General features: G+C 42.4%; 4 protein-coding genes across 4 annotated transcripts in view; 2 read left to right on the forward strand and 2 right to left on the reverse strand.

Annotated features, from left to right (window-relative positions):
- The window catches only part of AFF4 (AF4/FMR2 family member 4), a 69,295-nt gene extending 62,355 nt beyond the window's left edge, over window positions 1–6,940 (forward strand). The window contains 1 exon segment of the mRNA XM_015598073.2: window positions 1,165–6,940. Coding sequence (XP_015453559.1) covers window positions 1,165–1,292 — 128 coding nt within the window. The 3' untranslated portion in view covers window positions 1,293–6,940.
- Window positions 6,941–7,590: 650 nt separating this feature from the next.
- LEAP2 (liver enriched antimicrobial peptide 2) lies at window positions 7,591–12,979 on the reverse strand. The gene is made up of 3 exons (XM_006923142.2): window positions 8,493–12,979; window positions 8,157–8,296; window positions 7,591–7,859 (listed from the first exon to the last, which is right to left on the reverse strand). The coding sequence occupies exons 1-3, from the start codon at window positions 8,547–8,549 to the stop codon at window positions 7,823–7,825; spliced, it is 234 nt and encodes a 77-aa protein (XP_006923204.1). The 5' UTR covers window positions 8,550–12,979; the 3' UTR covers window positions 7,591–7,822.
- Window positions 12,980–13,099: 120 nt separating this feature from the next.
- On the reverse strand, window positions 13,100–14,646 carry LOC102888777 (cytochrome b-c1 complex subunit 8). The gene is made up of 3 exons (XM_006923143.3): window positions 14,489–14,646; window positions 14,162–14,329; window positions 13,100–13,575 (listed from the first exon to the last, which is right to left on the reverse strand). Exons 1-3 carry the CDS (start codon window positions 14,598–14,600, stop codon window positions 13,481–13,483), a joined length of 375 nt encoding a protein of 124 aa, XP_006923205.2. The 5' UTR covers window positions 14,601–14,646; the 3' UTR covers window positions 13,100–13,480.
- Window positions 14,647–16,560: 1,914 nt separating this feature from the next.
- Window positions 16,561–18,667, forward strand: part of GDF9 (growth differentiation factor 9) — a 2,805-nt gene continuing 698 nt past the window's right edge. Inside the window, 3 exon segments of the mRNA XM_006923144.2 lie at window positions 16,561–16,957; window positions 18,224–18,664; window position 18,667. The exon segment at window position 18,667 is cut by the window's right edge and continues 698 nt beyond it. Of these exon segments, the coding sequence (XP_006923206.1) occupies window positions 16,561–16,957; window positions 18,224–18,664; window position 18,667 (839 nt within the window).

Raw genomic sequence — 18,667 nt, forward strand, 5'->3', positions numbered from 1 at the left:
TGGCCATACCATCAATGTCAAGGAGAAACTGGACCATAGAATGAAAATGTGTCATATTCAGGATTTGACTGGTGACTTTCTAGGATATCATTTAGCTTGTTAGTCTGTCCCTTTTCCTTCCTTCATACTGACAGTTATATCTCGAGGCTTGATTAGATTCGAGTTTATTATTTAGATTAGAACAGTTTGCGGGTGATGCTCCATATTGACTGTTGCATCATAGTGTGATGCATGTGGTGGTTATCGCTGTTTTAGTGATATTAAGACCTGACCATTCATTCGTTTAGGTGGTGTCAGTCTGACTGTTTGATGTAAGATCCCTACTAAACTTTAACTTACACTTTTAGCATCCATTGATCATCATTACCTACATTTATTATCCCATTAGGAAATAGAGAAGACCCTTTTCTCCTCAACTTTTTGATTATTTCTGTTCTTATATAAGTAGGCTGAGATCTTTATTATGAGAATGATCCTCTTTTCTGTGTACCTGTATCAACTCTCTGCCGTCTGAGTCATACATCCAGCGCTCTCTCTTCACCCCAAATTGCATTGGGATCAAACATTAACATACTGTTGTCCCGTCCTCCCCTCTGCACCTGGCCTCACATATTCACATAGGAAGAATCCTTTCATTTCCATCCCTTACATTTTTAAACTACTGTCTAAAACATAGGATTTATTTTTTATCAGTGTTGCATAATGTGACAGCAAAAAGGTAGGATACAGGCTGTCATACCTGTCTGACCTCAAAGGGGCTTTTATGGGGAAACATGCAAAAATCATCATCCTTTTGGGTACCACTTGCTTCTTAAAGAAGAGCAGTACACAGAGAATATATTGAGTAATAGAACATTGTGGCACTAGGTCTCCATTTTAATAACATTTATATTAACAATTTGTAATTTCCATTAGCAGAATTCTGCTTATATGTATAGCATTTTAACTCCTGACCATACAGTTTTTTAAAAATGTTTTGTGACTCAGGAAAAAAATATAACTTGAGAGACTATGGGATGGTTTGTTCTAAGACATGGACAGTTAATGTAAGAGGGAGTATTTCTTGACTTCATATGAATACTATTTTACAGTCTAGACTAAAAATTTTAAAGCAATGATTCAGAAAGAGCGTATGTTATTTAATGAGTCTTTTTGGTTTTCTAGAATTCTTTGCTGAACTGGATAAAGTAATGGGCCCTCTCATCTTTAACGCAAGCATCATGACAGACCTAGTTCGCTACACCCGGCAGGGACTGCACTGGCTTCGCCAGGATGCCAAGTTGGTATCTTGAACTGAACACATTCTCGTTGCCTCTGATTTTCTCCACAACACTGTGTTACATCACGAAGGAAACTGCCATAACTCGCCACCTAGTCGACACTAAGAATGAGGAATGGTTTTCTCCTCCCTGGTTCATGTGTTAACTGTTTTTATGACCCAAAGTCATCATGTCAGTTGATCCCTTCAATATTCCCAATATGAAAAATTATTTAAATCTGTAGCACATCAATAAGATGGTTTCAGTCATCTGTCATAATTGAAATTCCAGTTGAAAGTCATAACTAATCGGTTGAAATTCTATTTATTTTAATTTTTTTAAGTTCTCAGATTGGGGCTAGTTTAAAACTTAATTATTTCTGTCTATAAATTTAACCCGTTAAATATTTAGTGTAAATTTAATATAGGCATTTTTATTTATTTTTTTGGGAGCTTTGTTACCTAACGTCTTTTTTGTGGTAGCTCTTCTAAGAGTAAGAGTTGGTTCATCTAAAATATGGACATGTTCTTTCTACACCTACTACCTGATAATATTTCAAATCTTAACTACAATTTTATTAATGCAGAGTTTATACTTAGTAATAAGGATATTCTACATATGAAAAATCACTTAAATATGAGAAGATAGCATTCTACATGGATATAAAATGAAATATGTCTGATTTGGTATGCATTATTTCAAGAACTGTGAATGTGTGTTAACACTATAACAATCACAAGGTGACTATAACTTGCATTTAATGCATTACAAAAGAGGGCAGGCAGATTTTCTAGGAGAAACGTGTCGTGAAGGGTTTCATTAAAGGACAATCTTAAACTTAATGGATTTTATTAAAACCATGTGTTCTTTTTTGTTGCTTATTATTTTGACACTTAATTGAAACAGTAAGTTAACTGTTGAACAAAGAGTGATCCAACTCCTGAAGGTTGTTGCCTGTTATCTCTTTCATGGATAATGTTTGAAGGGTAAAATCTTTCTTCAGTCTTTTGATTTAAAAAAATTTTTTCCACGCTAGATTATGATGCTCTGATAGGAACATACAGCGATATAGGAATGGGCTGCAGCTTTGGTGTGTGTGCTTTTGCTGTACGACTTAGAGTTCTAATGCCTGGTGTGGACATGATGGATTTCTCCTTCTAAAACTGTTTTGTAATTACTTCCTTTGTATTATGAAGGCCCTCATCAGTGATGTATATTTCTGATGGGATCAGAAAATTCACACTAGAAAAATACCTAACTTGGTTCATTGTGAGCCCTCTTGGGAATGGGAGGTGGGGCGTAGGGGTAGAGCTTAAGAAGCCAGCTCTGTAAGAGTTGTCTATCAAAGCACCTTTCCCTCCCTGTAAGGTACACGTAAGAGTCAAAGGTGAGACATATTCCCTCTATCTTTTGTTTTTAGTGCCCCTATCACGTCTGGTGTGCCTTAAATCTTACCTTTAAGTGAAGACTCTATGGACTGTTTACAAGTGAAGTTTTACATTAGGACCAGATCGCCCATACGGTTGGTCTTTTGCAGTAATAATGTTAAATTCTCTTTCCTTTTAAATCTTCCTTTAGGGTCACATAAAGATTCATTCAGAAAAGCTAACGCTTTGGTACATGACTTAGTCTAGTCTATTGGGTAATGCTGCTTCAAAAAATAGTTTGTCTTTCTCCCCATTCCAAAAGTGAATCCATCCAATTAGAAAAAAGGACCGTCCTGCTATTTATAGATGATTGCTAAAGCTTGAAGTTGGGAAACAAGGACTAGAAAATCTCCAAGCCCAGTGGTGCAGTGAATCCTCTGTGTTGAGTCTCTCTCACATTTACTTCTGAAGCTAGAAAACTTTGTTGTCCTGTGGCTTCATGTTTATAGAGCTTCTTAACTGCTTTGTACTTCATGTTGTTTTTGCATATCGTTGGAGATTGAAATCTGTAGATTATGTCGAATTTAACCTTTTTCCCTTGGAGAAATTGCCTCTCATATCTTTCTGATTTAATCTTCGTGTGTTTTAGGAACAGTTTTCCTTAAGGGGACAATTCTCAGTGATTGTGGTGGTTTTTCAGTAAGGAACTGGCTACTGTTTACCCTGTAGACATATGTCCTGGCCCTCTCTGACTTCTCTGACAGATTCCTTCGCTTATAGTGATGTCTTAGAAGTGGAAAATGGATCCTCTGAGCTTTTAGACTCTAAGCCACAGCAGCCTCCAGGCACATCTGAGTTCCAGTGTGTGCTGGGAGGAGTGCTTCTGGGTCACGCTGATATTTTGTTAAAGCAGAGTTTCCTGTATGTTTTATGGTGCTGCTCTAAGATTTTCTCTCTGTAAAACTGTGTCAATTCTTGGAGAACGAATTTTTCAAGCTTTTCACTGTGGAGGGATGTTCCCACCAGGTGGTAATAGGCAATGGATCAAAATCCTATCCTAAATAATTTTCAGTGTAATAGTCTGTGGAAACACCACTTCCTCTCCTCTGAGGCCATCTCCTCAGAAGTTCTGTCTGTGTCTTCATCCACTCCAGCACACACTTTGGACTCCTTTCCAAGTGACCATTTCTCCTTCCTCACTAGGTGTCTTCAGTGTTCTCTAACCATTTAATACTGAATTTAACAAGTGGCTAAAAATTTAACTCAGTCTGAGACTTGTACTTAATATATAGTTAATTATAGAAATAGCAACTATTTAAAAACTTATTCTGTTGACTACTCTTTAAAATCACGGTTGTATGCCAGGAGGCAGCAGCCTACACCATTGAACTCTTTACAGGCAACCAGCGAAGAGGTTGCAGTGGATGAAGTTGTTACATGGTAGTCTTGCCCAGCCTGGCCTGAGCTGTGGGGAGCATTTGCCTGCAGGTGATTCAAGCTTCCACAGTCCAGCCCAGGCCCAGTCTGGCTGGGGTGGGCGCATTCAGCCCGTTTCTTGCCTCATTGCCACCTTTTTCTGGGCAAGTAGCTGAGAACTGACTTTATAAGAATGAGTACTACAGATAAATTTACAGCTATAGTTGCTGAAGAGTGGAGAAGGTTGACCATCACTAATTTAGCTCTCCAGTGTAAAAGCAATCTAGGGTAATGTGTACACATGCCCACACATGCCTGTGATCTGGGGAGCTCTTGCACTGATGGATCCATAGGCATCTGGGCTGCACTTTGAATGACACACTTGTGGCTTTATTAGATTCACTGTTGCTGTTGCTGTTGCTGTTGTTTTTAATTGTTTCTTTTCATTGAAGAAAGGTTTAATCAGCTAGATCAGACAGCATCATTTTGTGATGACAGAAACTTTGGGAAATTACCTTTATTGAATGAGCTTGCATTGTGAAGCAAGCCACCTACAAAGGCACCTGTTGTAAATGAAAGTCCTGGCTCTGGGGGCTGGCAGCACCCTGGAGTTTCGGGGCAGCCAGGGGTCACTCCAGTCTGTGATGCCTAGCTGTAGAGGAGAGGCATCCTGTGCACTCTTCTAGGTGTGAGCATATGCAACTTTGGATTTTAAAATTATGTACACATACACACTTTATATATATGTATGTATGTATGTATGAAAACATGAAATTAGTTTGTCAAAATGTGTGTGTGTAGTTTTAGCTTAGTGCAACTATTTCCACATTATTTATTAAATTGATCTAAGACACTTTCTTGTTGACACCTTGAATATTAATGTTCAAGGGTGCAATGTGTATTCCTTTTAGATCTTTAAAGCTTAATTACTATTATTTGTAGTAAATTAACTCTTAAAATATATTTGAGCTCTTTGGTAGTATAATAGGGCTCTTACAGGGTGGGATTTTAATTTCCCAGTTGCTAGTTGAGCAAAATGGACTCGTTATGCGTTTTGAATTATAGGAGTTTGCCTCTGGGTCCCAGGAACATCTACTGGGAATGACTGTTTTAGGCAGATTGTGATGATATTTTTAAAAACAAAACCTAAGAAAATTGGGAAAACATTTCAAATCCATATAGACTCCTATAACTCATATTCCCTATCGGAACACGTGGAACACAGATTTCATTTCAATTTCAAGTATCGAGTATTTCAAGTGTTGGAGAGGCAGACTTTTTTTCCAGTAATAAATAATATTGCACATTTGCTGTTTGCTATTCAGTAAGGTAAATAGAAAAGTATGGAATGACTTGAAATATGTAGTGACAAGAGACCAAATTGGTCATCTTTGTGAGCATTTGGTTCACATACTCACTAAAGAGAAATTCAGTTTATACCCTAGAACCAAACTGGCAAGTGACAGGACGTAAATTAATAGTTGGTAAAGCCGATGCTGATTCTACTTTATTGAACTCTATGGTTAATTTAAAAAAACTTACTATCTCCAGAAGAGGGAATGGAAGGAATATCTAAGTTTCTTCTTTTGGTCGGAATCTGGTCACAGAATAAGGCATCAAAGTTAAGTTTGAACCAAGTCTTGTAGCTCTATAAACACCCTAAAATAGCACCCTAAGAAATCATCATGTAACGAAGACGACTTTGGGGGAATGTCAGCGTTGACCTACACTTGCCGCCATTGCCCAGCTAAGCATAAATTGTCATTCCTAAAAAGAAACAAAGTTCTCTAATGAGCATGGGAAAAATAACTCCCACCCAGAAATTCTAGTAATACTCAATTTTGACCTCTTCCTGCTTCCACATGGGGTTTCTTTTTGGCTTTTCACCATTGGAACTTTCTACCTGCTATGTTCCTTTCTGGAAACTATCCATTTGGAAATGCTGCCTTTCAAGTCAATTCCATGGTTATCCATACTGTTGAGTTTGTTGTTGCTGTTCAAGAAGTGTCCCCATTTTACAATTTTATGCACACACCTGGCAAGTCATTGACGTGAGCATTCAACAGTACTGGGGCGGGCGTGGGGCGGGGCTCACCAACAGAGCTGGTCCAACTGGCAGTGCTTGAAAAGGCACCACCTTTGAGGATCAGATGTGAGGTTGGGAAGCACAGTTATGAAAATTTCTCTCTAGCCTCCATTTTGAATGGTTTTAAGAAATTTTGTATATGGAGGTTGGAAATGCTTATTATATTTATTTAAAATCTTTTTATCTTATTTGAAGTTAAAATTATTTGGTGAATAATGGTTTGATATTTGGGGAGGGTTTTTGAGGGGAGCTAACGCCACTGATAAAAGTCTGTTGATTCTGTAGAAAGGTACTGTTAGTGTCTGAGTGGATGCCTTTGTTTTGTGCACGATCCAGATCTTTGTTTTACATTTTTTTATCCAAAATATTTAGGCATCTGACATTTTCAACCAAAATTTCAATTATATACTGTGATTTTTGTTGCAATACATTAAAATTTCAGAGGTACTTTGGGGCTCAAAAGCTAGGATTTCTAAGTCAGTATGTGCATTTCACATCATAAAGCTGTTAATGGTGAGCAAAGTATTATATACTAACTAGATTTTTCCACATCTGTATAGTATATTATATGTATTTTGTGGTATTGAGATTATAGAAAGTTTAGAGTGTCAAACATGCGTTTAATGTGTATTTTTAAACAAATTTATGGCAATTAAAATATTTGGAGACAAGGGTATCACATTTCAATTTGTAAAGATCTTTTTAACTTTACTGTGTCATTAAGATGCTTTGTATAATGCCAAACCATAGCTGGAGAAACTAAGTTTAATAAATATCAAATAGATTTTCTGTATTAAAGTTTATAAACACTGTGCTCTTTACAATTCTTCAACTCTTACTATGCCCTTTTCATGTAATTTCTGTTTTATGTCTTAGGGTCCAGTGCTATTCTTCTTTAAAAGTCCGGTCCCACTAGTCCAAGTCTCATTTTCTGATGACAGAAATTCTGTACTTGCTAGCAATGAGTCCCTTAGCGTAGATTAGAATTCACCTTGCTCCCCAGAAATCTCAGACAAATTGTTTTTGCTATTCATGGCAGCTTGGGCTTCTATCGTTTTTATTAAACTAGATTTTTCTTCCAGTCTTGCCTACTGTTCAGTCATAGACAGACTTGGGCACATCAGCGGGTGGCGAGTGCCAACGTCACCTGCCCTTCTCTGACACCCACTGAAGAATTCTTTACAGGAAGTCAGGAAGGGCTAGGATCACATAGCTGATGAACTTGCCAAGGCTGATCACATAAGCTGTTACTAAACTTACGCCTTTATTTAGCCTGTCATGTTCTTTATTTCTTGAAAAAAATCTCAACTATCACTACTTTTGTTACTACTCACTGTTAACTTTCCACATTAAGAAATAACAACACATCATTATTAGGCAATGCTGATTTTTTTCTATAATGCACAAAATGAATCCTTCCCCTCAAAGGCTTGAATTATAGACTGCCAAAATGTTAATTTAAGAAATTTAATAGTATACATAGAAAAATAAACTCTAAATTGACAAGTTTAGTTATGTTTATGTAAATAACATTCTAAGAAGAAATGGAGACCAATTTAAAGCATACATTTGTCTTTAAATATTACAAACAAGATTGCTTCACTTAGGTGTCTCCAGCCAAAATGCAGTTAATCAATATTCCATAGAACGGAGCATTGAAGGAGAGTACTGTCTTCTTTTCCCTGGTATGTACATCACTCTTGGGCCACACTTAGGGAGCAGCGTCTCTTTCTAAAGGGAAAGAAAGGTGGTTTTAAAGACAAAGGTAACAGTGCCCAGAGACAACCTGCTGCTTCCTCTGGTTGATCTATCCATTCTTATGGAAGACTGAAAAAAGGAATGGCACTACTCCTCCACAGTACCTGTGTGGAGCTGTTCTTGACTATTAACTCCTGAGGGATTCTCCTCCATGGAGCTTTCAGCCTCAGTCCCCATCCCAATTTTATTCTTAAATCTGTGTGTGTGTTGAGCCCTCTTCTGCCCAGCTTCCCAGGCCTCTATCTAGCTCAGCTCGGCTTTGTGGAGTACCTGCATAGCCTGGTGACACACTCGGAATCGTCCCGGCAAGAGGCTCCAATGGGCCTGAGGGAAACCCCTCTCCAAAATGGGGTCATTCTCCGAAGCCTTCTCTTTGTTGAACTCAGTTCCGGTATTGGGGAGCCATCTACCTGTAGGGCAAAGATAGGTTCATCTCAGGTTTGGAAGAGTTGACACTCTGCAGAGCACCTTGGAAGAATGATCGTTCCCAAGATGCTGTAGGCTGAGAGCAGAGGGGCCATTCCTCAGGACTGAGCCAGGTTCTCGGGTTCTGCCCACAATCCCAGCACCACCACTGCCCCCACACTTCCGCACACATGTCCTTACCTGGCCCAACAGCAACAGGTAGATCATAAGCAGAGCAAAGAGTTTGAGGTGCCACATCTTGACTCGGAGGATGTTGGAGCCTGAAACCAGGGGCAGTTCCTACTTCCTTTTATAGACTGAAATCCACCTCTTTTATGGTTGCCAGATGAGATGGGGGCAAAGTTTATTTTTGCAATCAGGGTCGATTTAATAAGTTAATGTCTACCAGAGGAATGTGCTCAAGGCCTCCCTTGCAGGCACGTTGTATTTACTGATCCCTCATCTGGACTTTGACTATGTTACTGGCTTGGACCCTTTCACCCATTAGCAAAAGTCAGCATTACCCTTTCCCCTTTGAAAGCCACGTGAAGCCATTGAGGGAGGCTAGGCATCTGGCCACATTTGGATTCCAAAATAGCTCAGTGAGATAACTTTAATCAAAATAGAATTCTGATAATGAGGTCTTCAGAAATAGTGTTGACCCCTTCCAGCCTTGTCTGGGAAAGCAGCACTGATCTCTTGTGTTACAGGCATTTGGATAAGGCCCTTACCTCCCTGCTGTGGGAGGATGCTTCAGCAAGCATGGCCTGCATGGCCTACAGTGCCCCAGATCCCCCATTTGTATAGATGAACTGTCACCCTAATTATCTGCTCTAGGTTATCTCCCTAGAAGAATGGAGACCTAGCTATAGGAAGTCAATCTCTGGCCTACCTACTCTCTTCCAGGAAAAAGGGCGATCAGGACTGACGTGGGACTTACTTGAACCATGGGCAAATTGAATGAACGAGTATAGGTTGATTTGTTATTTTTTAAAATGTGAAGGAGGAGGTAGCAGGGGCTCCTAAATCACAGAGAGCTTGTACAGTGGTTACAAATCACATTGCAAGCCTTGAATTATGGGCTTTTCTCCCAAGAGTTGACTGGGGGGTTCCTAAAGAGCATATCCTTCCAGTAGCCTCAGGGAAGCAGACCCAAGGCTGAGCCATCTCCAAGGCCCTAAACCCTGGGAACCAAGGGAACTTGAAGTTCTACACCACGAAAGGGCATGTCCCTAAATCATGAGTAGTTGTGGGTACCCATTAAATGATGAGCATTTTAATAAACTGGGAAAGGTGTGAATTCTGAGTAAGGAGATTTATAGGACTTCAGGTTTCCTATGACCTGGATTAGCCATCAAGACAAAGATTCTTTCTCTGCCTGGCATTTCTGTGAAAATTTTGCTAATAATCTCTTCCCAAGGCCCTTCCAGAGGTTGGATATTTGGTGAGAGCCAGCCAGTTCCCCCAAGGAAGAGTGGGTGAGATGGCAGCACAGCTGCCAGTGGAACAGAATAGTCACCAATTCTTTTGCCAAGGAAGAAGGGTGGTGTGGTGGGATTGGGTGGACTGTGACCACAGATCCATCTGTCCTGGTTCCAGTCCTCTCAGGCCCTTGGAGCAAGGCCTGGTAGAAGACACCACTGCTAGCACTTCAAGAACATTGAGAAGCAGATCTCTGCTAAACCCGCCTAACCAATCCTGTGAGTCTGAGAGTAGTCAGCTGCTGCACCTCTTTACACTCAGCTTGGATCCCGAATGGCCCCAGGTAGGGGCTTCACTTGGAACTTTTGTAGGATGAGGAAGAGGCTATGTGGTGACCTAGTGAACATTGGGTAAGAATACAAATCCAATTAGATAAGCGAAAGACTGAACAACGTGATGTCCTAGAGCCAGTTTGGTCTGTGGACTCGTTGCCAGCCACACACAGACACACACACCCGCCATGAGCCTGGAGTGATGTGCCAAATGGGATTTGGAAACTGCTCATTCCAGAGATGGGTACTTTCTCCTAATCCTCCATTTCTGCCTTCTGTACACCAAGCACAATCAAATCAAACTTCTGTGTTAACTTATAAAGCCAAGACAGCCAAGGGAGAGGTCTGGGGTCCCAGGCCCCCTGTGCTTTGAGGACAAAAAGGACCATTCATCATGGTGTGACAGCATTGCAGAAGCTTTTGTGACTCAAGCCTCTATCTTATGTGCCACCTCTCCTCCCAAAAGCAAGATACCATTAGTGACTGCCTGTGGTAGGAACCACAGCTGGGGAAAGTATTTCAACATTGGTCTAAACTAACTCTACAGTTGTTTTATTTAAATTATGGAGCAAAAATCAAACTTTTAAAAGCTAAGTGGCATCCAGGCAGCATTAAGCTGAAGTGACAGCAGTTGTCCACAGCCATTGCACACCCCTTGAGTAGTTGTAAAGGCCTATTCCTGAAATTAAAAATTTTTTAAAGTCACGGGCTCTCTGCAATCAAGTATTTTGCTGAATAAACAACTACATGTTCCTTCCTTCAGGGAAAGGCATAAGCAGCCTTTAACAGTTTCAGCCATTATGAAAAGAATGCTTGGCTGGGAGGTGGGAGAGGGAGAGTAGGTAGGGTAACTGACCACAGACCAGCTCTACCCAGTTTGGGCTTTGGTCTCGTTCTGTCATTGAGATAGGTCCCTGAGGCCTCTGAGGCGCTGATGTTTGCTGGTTTACAAGAAGAAAATGAGGCTGAAGCACATTTGATAGTTTATAGCTTGGTAACTCTGAACACAGCTCAGAGATTTTCTGCTTCTGAGGTAAGTGCCTGGGATGAAAGGGGAAAAGGGGTGTAGTATACCAGCAGATGTTCGAAACATTCCAGGTGGAGAGATCAGTAGGGCTAAGCAGTAAATGGACACTGCTGTCCCTGAGAAGGAGGTGCCTCATAAAAAATGAAAGACTTTACTGAAATGGAAAAACTTTTCCAGGTAAAATTTCAACAAAGGGTCAAAGCGTATTCACTTATTTTGCTGGTTGGACCTGGCTCAGACTTCTGGGCCGGCACTGGGCAGGCCTGCATCTCCAAGGCTGTGTTGGCAGACTGGAGAGAGAGTTCCCTTTGCCACACGCTGCAGCCCAGAAATGAAGGTCCTTGTTGGGGCAGCAGTGCTGCTGGGAGAAGGGCGGAAGGAACAAATGGTGGTGTCCTGGCAGCAGGAGCCACACCCGGGGTGAAGGCTCCAGGTGGGTGGGTTACAGGCACTGAGGCTTACAGTAGTCCTTACTTCTTTAGAAGACTTTACCCGTTTTCCTTCTCCTTACAGATTTCTAGATAGAATAGTCGCTAAAATGATCCCGGATCCCCTATCATGTACAGGAGCGATGATAACTCACCATGTTCTACACACCCCCTCCCACATCAACACCCTGCTAACACAGTGCTCCATGCCCCCAGGTTTACAGAGGGAAGCTCTTTGGAGAGACAGGCTTAAAGCAGCGTTTAAGAATGTTATCCAAAAGCAGAAACCGCACATAGGAGGGTTTACAGCAAGAACTACTCAGTAGGGCGCTCCTGGCCTAAAAAGGATTCAGAGCAACATGCTCAGTGCTAAGAAAGGGTAGGTTTGCTTTCGAGCTGTTATCTCCAAAGGAGTCAAAATCTGAGAAAAATGAAGCCAAGAAGGTGGGAGAGGGTCACCATCTCCTCTACGAAGGTTGGAATTCAAATTAGAGGAAGTGAGAGATTAATGAATGGCGTGGTCCTCCCCTGGCACGTGAACCCATGCAAACTGGATGGGTGCGTTTACACCTTCGTCAGGTCCAGAGCTCTCATCAGATTCTCAAAGTCCATGACCCAAATATGGTACAAATCAGGCAGCAAGCCCTGAGAATTGTGACCGAGAGCCAAGCAAGAAAATTGGACGTTTAGTGAGGTGAGTTTTCATCATACAGCTGTCGTTTAAGCCTGCAGTACCTGCCACTCTTACATATCATTTCACTGTCACTGCAACCCTATGGCTTTGTATTAATACATCTATTTCATGGGTAACAAGTTGAAAGGTCACATGCAGGTTTCTTGACCGCATCACATAGGGAGGAAGCAACAGTTAAAAGGGTATAAGCCCAGTCTGTCACTCGGCCACTTCCCCTTATCCTGCCTCACAATCAATGCAATTAATCTGATTTTTTTGTTGTTTTGAAGTATTTTAATTTGGGTTCATGAAAGTCAAGAATAATCATTAGAATAAGGATATAGCCTGGGTCAGAAACAGCTACACTGTGAAAGTTGTTGCTCTCAATCAGCAAGAAGTATCTGTTCTGAGACAGAGTTTCTAGAAACAGAGCAGGGAAGCAGAAGCATAAAACAGCAAATACCTAGCCTCACCATCTCCTGGTCAAAGGAAAAAGGTAACTTTCCTATCAAAAAGATGATTCAGAGGCTCTAGAATGGGTAAACTTTTTCTATAAAGGGCCAGAGTATTTTCAGTTTTATGGGGCATATATGGTTAAAACCACTGTTAGTAACCCAGTACAAACACAGCCAGTGTGCTGCCCCCAGCTCTAGAGGCCAAGGAGTCACCTCACCCCCTCCCTTTATAGCCAAACTCCCCTCCAGCCACGGAAGGCCTACTTAGGAGAACAAGCAGGAGAGTAGCTTTACAAGCATAAACTTTAGTGCCAGACTCCACCATTCACTTAGCTGTAAATTTGGGGCGAATTACCCTCTCTGCACCTGTGTCCCCATCTGCAATATGAGTGTAATGATATTTCAAAGGTAGTTGTGAGGTTTAAAAGAGCTTATTTGTGTAAAAGGCTAAAAAGAGTACCTGACACATAGTAAAGACAATAGTTAAGTTTTATTGTTATTACGGGAGCAGAGGAATGGAGACCAACACCCCCACAGTCCATGCCACTCACAACCCATCAGGTTGCAGTTGAGTAGATGCAGCTACTTCCTTGTAGATGACAGAACAAGGGGTGAGGCCCACTCCTTCACCGAACTCCCAAACCAGTCAAAACTGTTCAGGACTCATCTGGGGGAGGGAGTTCGTGAACTTGAATATTAGCATCAAACCAAGGACTCTGCTCACAAAGACGCAAAATCACGATAGAGCAGTCCATAAGAAGTTTATTGTGTCTTCATGACACTACAATGTAGAGACTCTTCTCCCAGAGAAGGGTCTTCCAAAGACAGGGAACTATTGTCCGGATGAGTTGCTCATTTGTCATTTTCATAGGCAGCTGGATTCTTCCTCTTGGATTTTTCAAACTCCTCAGTCCCCCAGGTGTAGACAAGATAAAATGCTACGAACGCTTTAAAAATCAAAAGTAAGAGTAAGCAGTGAGCACATGTAAAACATTACCACTGATTCTGCCCTCCTGTCTCTAGTTTTCAAAAAATCACTTTTAAACTAGATGACCAAGAAAAGTTACATTACACACCCATTTTATAGGTGATGGAAAGAAAAGGGTCTACCCAGGAAATTTTGTCATCAAACCTTCCCTAGCTTTTCCCTCCCGGTTGCACATCAAGTATTTTATTGAGATAATTAACATAACAAAGTTCACCACTTAACCATTTTGCAAGTGTACACTTCTGTGGTTTTTAGCAAATTCACAATCTTGTGCAACTACCATCACTATCTGCTGCACATTCAACACAAAACAGTTCACTGCTAAGAAGTGGGTAAAGATGACCTGAGAAAGAGACGCTGGGGTCACACAAGTGACCTTGGCCATTTAACATTTAAATGCTGTGATTCCGTTTCCTCATCTGTAAGATGGGGAGGATGATATGACTAGCTCAAGGGCCTCAGGGAATTTTCAGTGAGAAAACGTGTGCGTATGGCGAGCGCTTGTCGACGGGCCCTGCAGTGAGCACTGTTGACGGGGCACTCACGCGGCGCGGAGCGAAGGATGGACGCCTGAATGCGGCGCAGCATGTTGGGGATGCCCTTGCTGAAGTAGTGCGGGAAGGCGCGCTGCTCGAAGGGCGACAAGCTGTAGGTGATCACATGCCGTACCCGCGACAGCTTCCCGAACTCGCGGCCCATGGTGGCGGCAGCGCCTGCAAGACCGAGGGCGCACAGGTGCTTGGTTCAGTCCGGGACGCGCCGCCCCCACCCCGACAGGCCCTCCCCAGCGCTCTTCATCCTCCCCAGCCCAAGCGGCGCCCCCACCCTCCCACGGGCCATCAGGACCGCGCCACGGGAGCCTAATACTGCACCTGGGTCACCTTGCCCTCCGGAGTCTCGGAAGGCACCGGTCTCCGTCCGCCACTTCCGGTGGGAGCGGAAGCTGCTCCAGGAGGCCGTGAAGTCACTTCCGGGGGGTACCATTTTCCTGCTGTCTCCGGGGAAGGCGCGGTTGGCCCCCGTTCTGGATGGAAGTGCCCTGGCTGCGCGACCTTGTGTGTGGGCGGTGTCTGGACGGGGTACGTGGGTCCTAGCCCAGGACGAGGGTTCTACAGGTTTTGGGGCCCGAGGCGCCACCTCTGGCCCTCATCGTTCTTATCTGTGGAGCCGCAAGAAGCAGCCGGGTACAGAGGGGGACAAAGAAGTGATGAGAAAGGGGCCAGGTGACCTCGAGGGCCGCACTGCCCTCCAGTGTGAGTCCTCCAACTGTGGAGAGCGCTCCTGAGGCCGGAGTCGATGCTGCCGCACAGCAGCGAACGCGACGTTTTCTTCAGTCTGGTGCTGTAGCTAAAATCGGGTTCTTTTCAAACCATCAGCGACCCCAGTACCAAAATCAGAGACTCAGATCTGGGGCTTCTCCTGACCATCGCTGCCTGAGAATCCACTGGCAGGGTGTACTTTCCCAGCATAAAATAAAGACGTTTTCTCAAATTCAACACTAGAGTCCCCAAATAAATGTCAGGTCTTTTGGCAATAAGGGGGAAGCACGAGGCTACCCCCACGGCAGCCAGCTCGCCCCATCACGTCCCGGATATGGTTTGGCCTGGAGTCGGATGGGAGTGGGAGAGAGGCGAGGAACGTTACAGTATTTTCGGAAAGTACTTTCTGCTTAGGGTTGCTCCTGTCCTGAGCAGCTGACTGACTCTTCTACTTGATATAGTGTCTGTAAAGGTTTTGTTCATGGAATTGCTGGCCATATGTAATCTAGGACTACGATCTTGTTCAACAGTTCGTGTTTTATAAGCCTGCTTCCCAGCCACAGGCCAGAGAGGCTTGGCAGGCTAGGGACTTAGTTCGCAAACATATCTCAGTTTTATCATCCAAAGTACCACACACACTGGTTCTGTATCTTGTACCATGACTGTGGGTTGCCTTTCTGCCAGCACAGTCTCCTTACATGACACTGGATATCGCCTCATTTCGGCTGTTCATGGTGCAACTTTGTCTCCATTTTCTAAAGTATAATCTCTAGCCTGGTCTCAGCTCCAAGGTAACAACATAAATACTTAAAACAGTTAAGAACAAAACACCCTAGGAAATTCTACCACCATTTGGGTGATTAATAAAAAATAAAAAAAATAAAACTTTCATGTATTTTCTAGGACCTGTAAACATCTTTAAACCTTTCAACCAAAACATGTATTCGTGAATTGCAAACCAAACAAAATAAAGACATCAAGATATATTTTTAAATGAGTCAGGGTTAAAAGTGACGTCCTTTTTTAAGAATATTGCAGTATTCCAAGTCCATATTCTATCCTAAACTACCTAGGAAAACTGGGCAACCTAACAGTTCTCTGCTCCTTGGAATTTCAATGCCAGTTGTGACTTTCTCTCACCTTCCAAATCAACATGCAGTAAATAATTCTTCTAAGCACCTGAAAGTGGGAGAATTGGTGAGGATGAAGGGAGAGCAAGAGTAACCCCAACACCATAAATTGCATAACAACAGATCTGCATATCATCATGAATAATCAGCTTTTCCAGGTGCTTCAGAAATTTCAGCAAGCACCTAAGGAACATTTTAAGAATCTTAATCTCCTAAAAAATGAGTGGTTTTATTTTAAGATCATTCCTCAATTTCTCTTAGCCTTTCAGCTACGAAGCTAGTGCATTGGTATAATAATTTTGAAGGTTTTAAATGCCAGGAAAAGGGGAGAGAAAAGCCAAATAATCAAATAAATCTGTATGTAATGAGGGCAAATTGGATAAATAAGGTGTTATCAGCTGCTTGATATACAGCTGATAAAAACTATCTTCAGCAAGGATCCCTCGAGGTCTGGCCCACCCACACATCTAAAATTTATTTAAGAGATCAACCTAAGTTCTTCCTGGCTTTGAGGAAGACAGGTTTGGTTGTTCTCCTTGCTAGTTCTTCCAAGACATGGCGCTTCCTAGCAAGCTCTTTTTTTGGTTTTGCTGCTTTTCCTGGCTGTGTTTTCCTACTTGCCTTGGTTTTCAGGCTGCTAGGGGAGAATCCCAGATTGCAGCTCGTGCTGAGTTAGACTCTGACACTGAACCTTGGTCCTTGTTGCAGTCTCTTGATGGGAGAGACAGAGCTGGCCTCTTTCCCCCTCTCTTCAAGGTCCTATATAATGGGCAAGGTGGGTCCCCTAGGCTGCAGCCAGACTCCAGAGCTTTGCGCTACATGAAGAGGCTCTATAAAGCATATGCTACTAAGGAAGGGATCCCTAAATCCAACAGAAGTCACCTCTGCAACACTGTTCGGCTCTTCACCCCCTATGTCCAGCACAAACAGACTCCTGTGGACCAGATGACAGGTGTGTAGGAGCAGATTGGTTAATGGGTGGAGGAAAGTTGATAGACTTGGCTACATTTCAATCACAGAAGGGAGCTGGGCCTTGCTCCTTGAATTGCACGATACTCAGTATCCAAATTCAAGCAAATCTGGTACTTGGTCTCATTGTTTCTTCGAATGCCCTCATGGGCTAAGGTGGGCTAATATGATAGAATTTTAGAGCTGGGAGAGAGTTAATGGCTGTAAAGGCCGAGGAAAGTGCTACTGGAGAAGATTAGCATCTTGTCCAAGGTCACAAAATCAAGGCTGGAAACCAGGTATTTTGACTTCCAGTTGCTTATTCTCCTCGTTCTACCAGTGCTGGCCTGAAAATGTGCCTAAGATATCTCATAGCTATTGGTGTGCTTTGTTACACAGGCTGTTTTTCCCTTATTTGTAGCGGTTAAAGGCCGAGGAAAGTGCTACTGGAGAAGATTAGCATCTTGTCCAAGGTCACAAAATCAAGGCTGGAAACCAGGTATTTTGACTTCCAGTTGCTTATTCTCCTCGTTCTACCAGTGCTGGCCTGAAAATGTGCTTAAGATATCTCATAGCTATTGGTGTGCTTTGTTACACAGGCTGTTTTTCCCTTATTTGTAGCTTAAGGAAAACTTAAGTCCTGATTTGGAACAGTAGGTCCTTCCTCACAAGAACAAAGTGTTAGTCAACAGTTTGACTCAGCACCTTAGTGTGTGAAAGGGGAAATGCTTTAAAAAACTATATTCACTAGCTCATGATTCTAACCCAACGGGTCAGTTGTGGCTGTTTAAAACCCTTCCTCCTTCCTTGATGTTCCATTTTATTATAGTGGTTTTTAGAGCCTCCATGTGTTGTCAATCTCAAGTGTTCCAAATTAACTTAAACAATTGAGCTTTCTTTATTGATTCCAACCATTAGGGCTTAGAATGTCTATCTTCTTAACAAGCTTAGTAAATGTTTTAATCATAGTTTTCCCTCTAGAGACTCTCCAAGAGAAAACTCCTAATTAGCTTCCTCTGTTTGGAGCTAATTCATCACCAAAGCTGTTCCGACTTTCTAGTGATAAAATATCCACTTGTAGTTGCTGGGAATTAGCTATAGTACCAATTACCTGCATTTTTTGTATAACCATCCGCCTCCCGCTTTGAGACTTGAGGAAGTGGGAAAAGAGACGGGAGAAAGCACATCTCAAAGTCCTAATTCCTTGATTTGACTTCCTATTATGTTTGATTTGTATTCAAACACTACTGGTGGATTGTTTTCTCCCCAGGAACCATTTCATCAGTGGACCTGCTGTTTAACCTGGATCGTGTTACTGCTGTGGAGCACTTACTCAAGTCAGTCTTGCTATACACTTTCAACCACTCAGTTTCTTTTCCCTCTGCTGTTAAATGTGTCTACAACCTGGTGTTGAAAAAGACAGAGTCTTCTAGCAAGACGCCCCCTAGAGCTCCACACTCTTTTACCTTTAACTCACAGTTTGAATTTAGAAAGAAATACAGATGGGTTGAAGTTGATGTGACCACTCTCCTTCAGCCTCTAGTGGCCTCCGACAAGAGAAATATTCACATGTCTGTAAACTTTACATGCGTGAAAGACCAGCTGCAGCATCCTTCAGCACAGGGCGGTCTGTCAAACTTGCCTCTTCTGGTACCCCCCTCTCTGCTTTTGTATCTGAACGACACAAGTGCTCAGGTGTATCACAGCCGGTATT

This window comes from Pteropus alecto, unplaced genomic scaffold (assembly GCF_000325575.1).
Source record: "Pteropus alecto unplaced genomic scaffold, ASM32557v1 scaffold78, whole genome shotgun sequence".
In the NCBI taxonomy this organism is placed as follows: domain Eukaryota; kingdom Metazoa; phylum Chordata; class Mammalia; order Chiroptera; family Pteropodidae; genus Pteropus; species Pteropus alecto.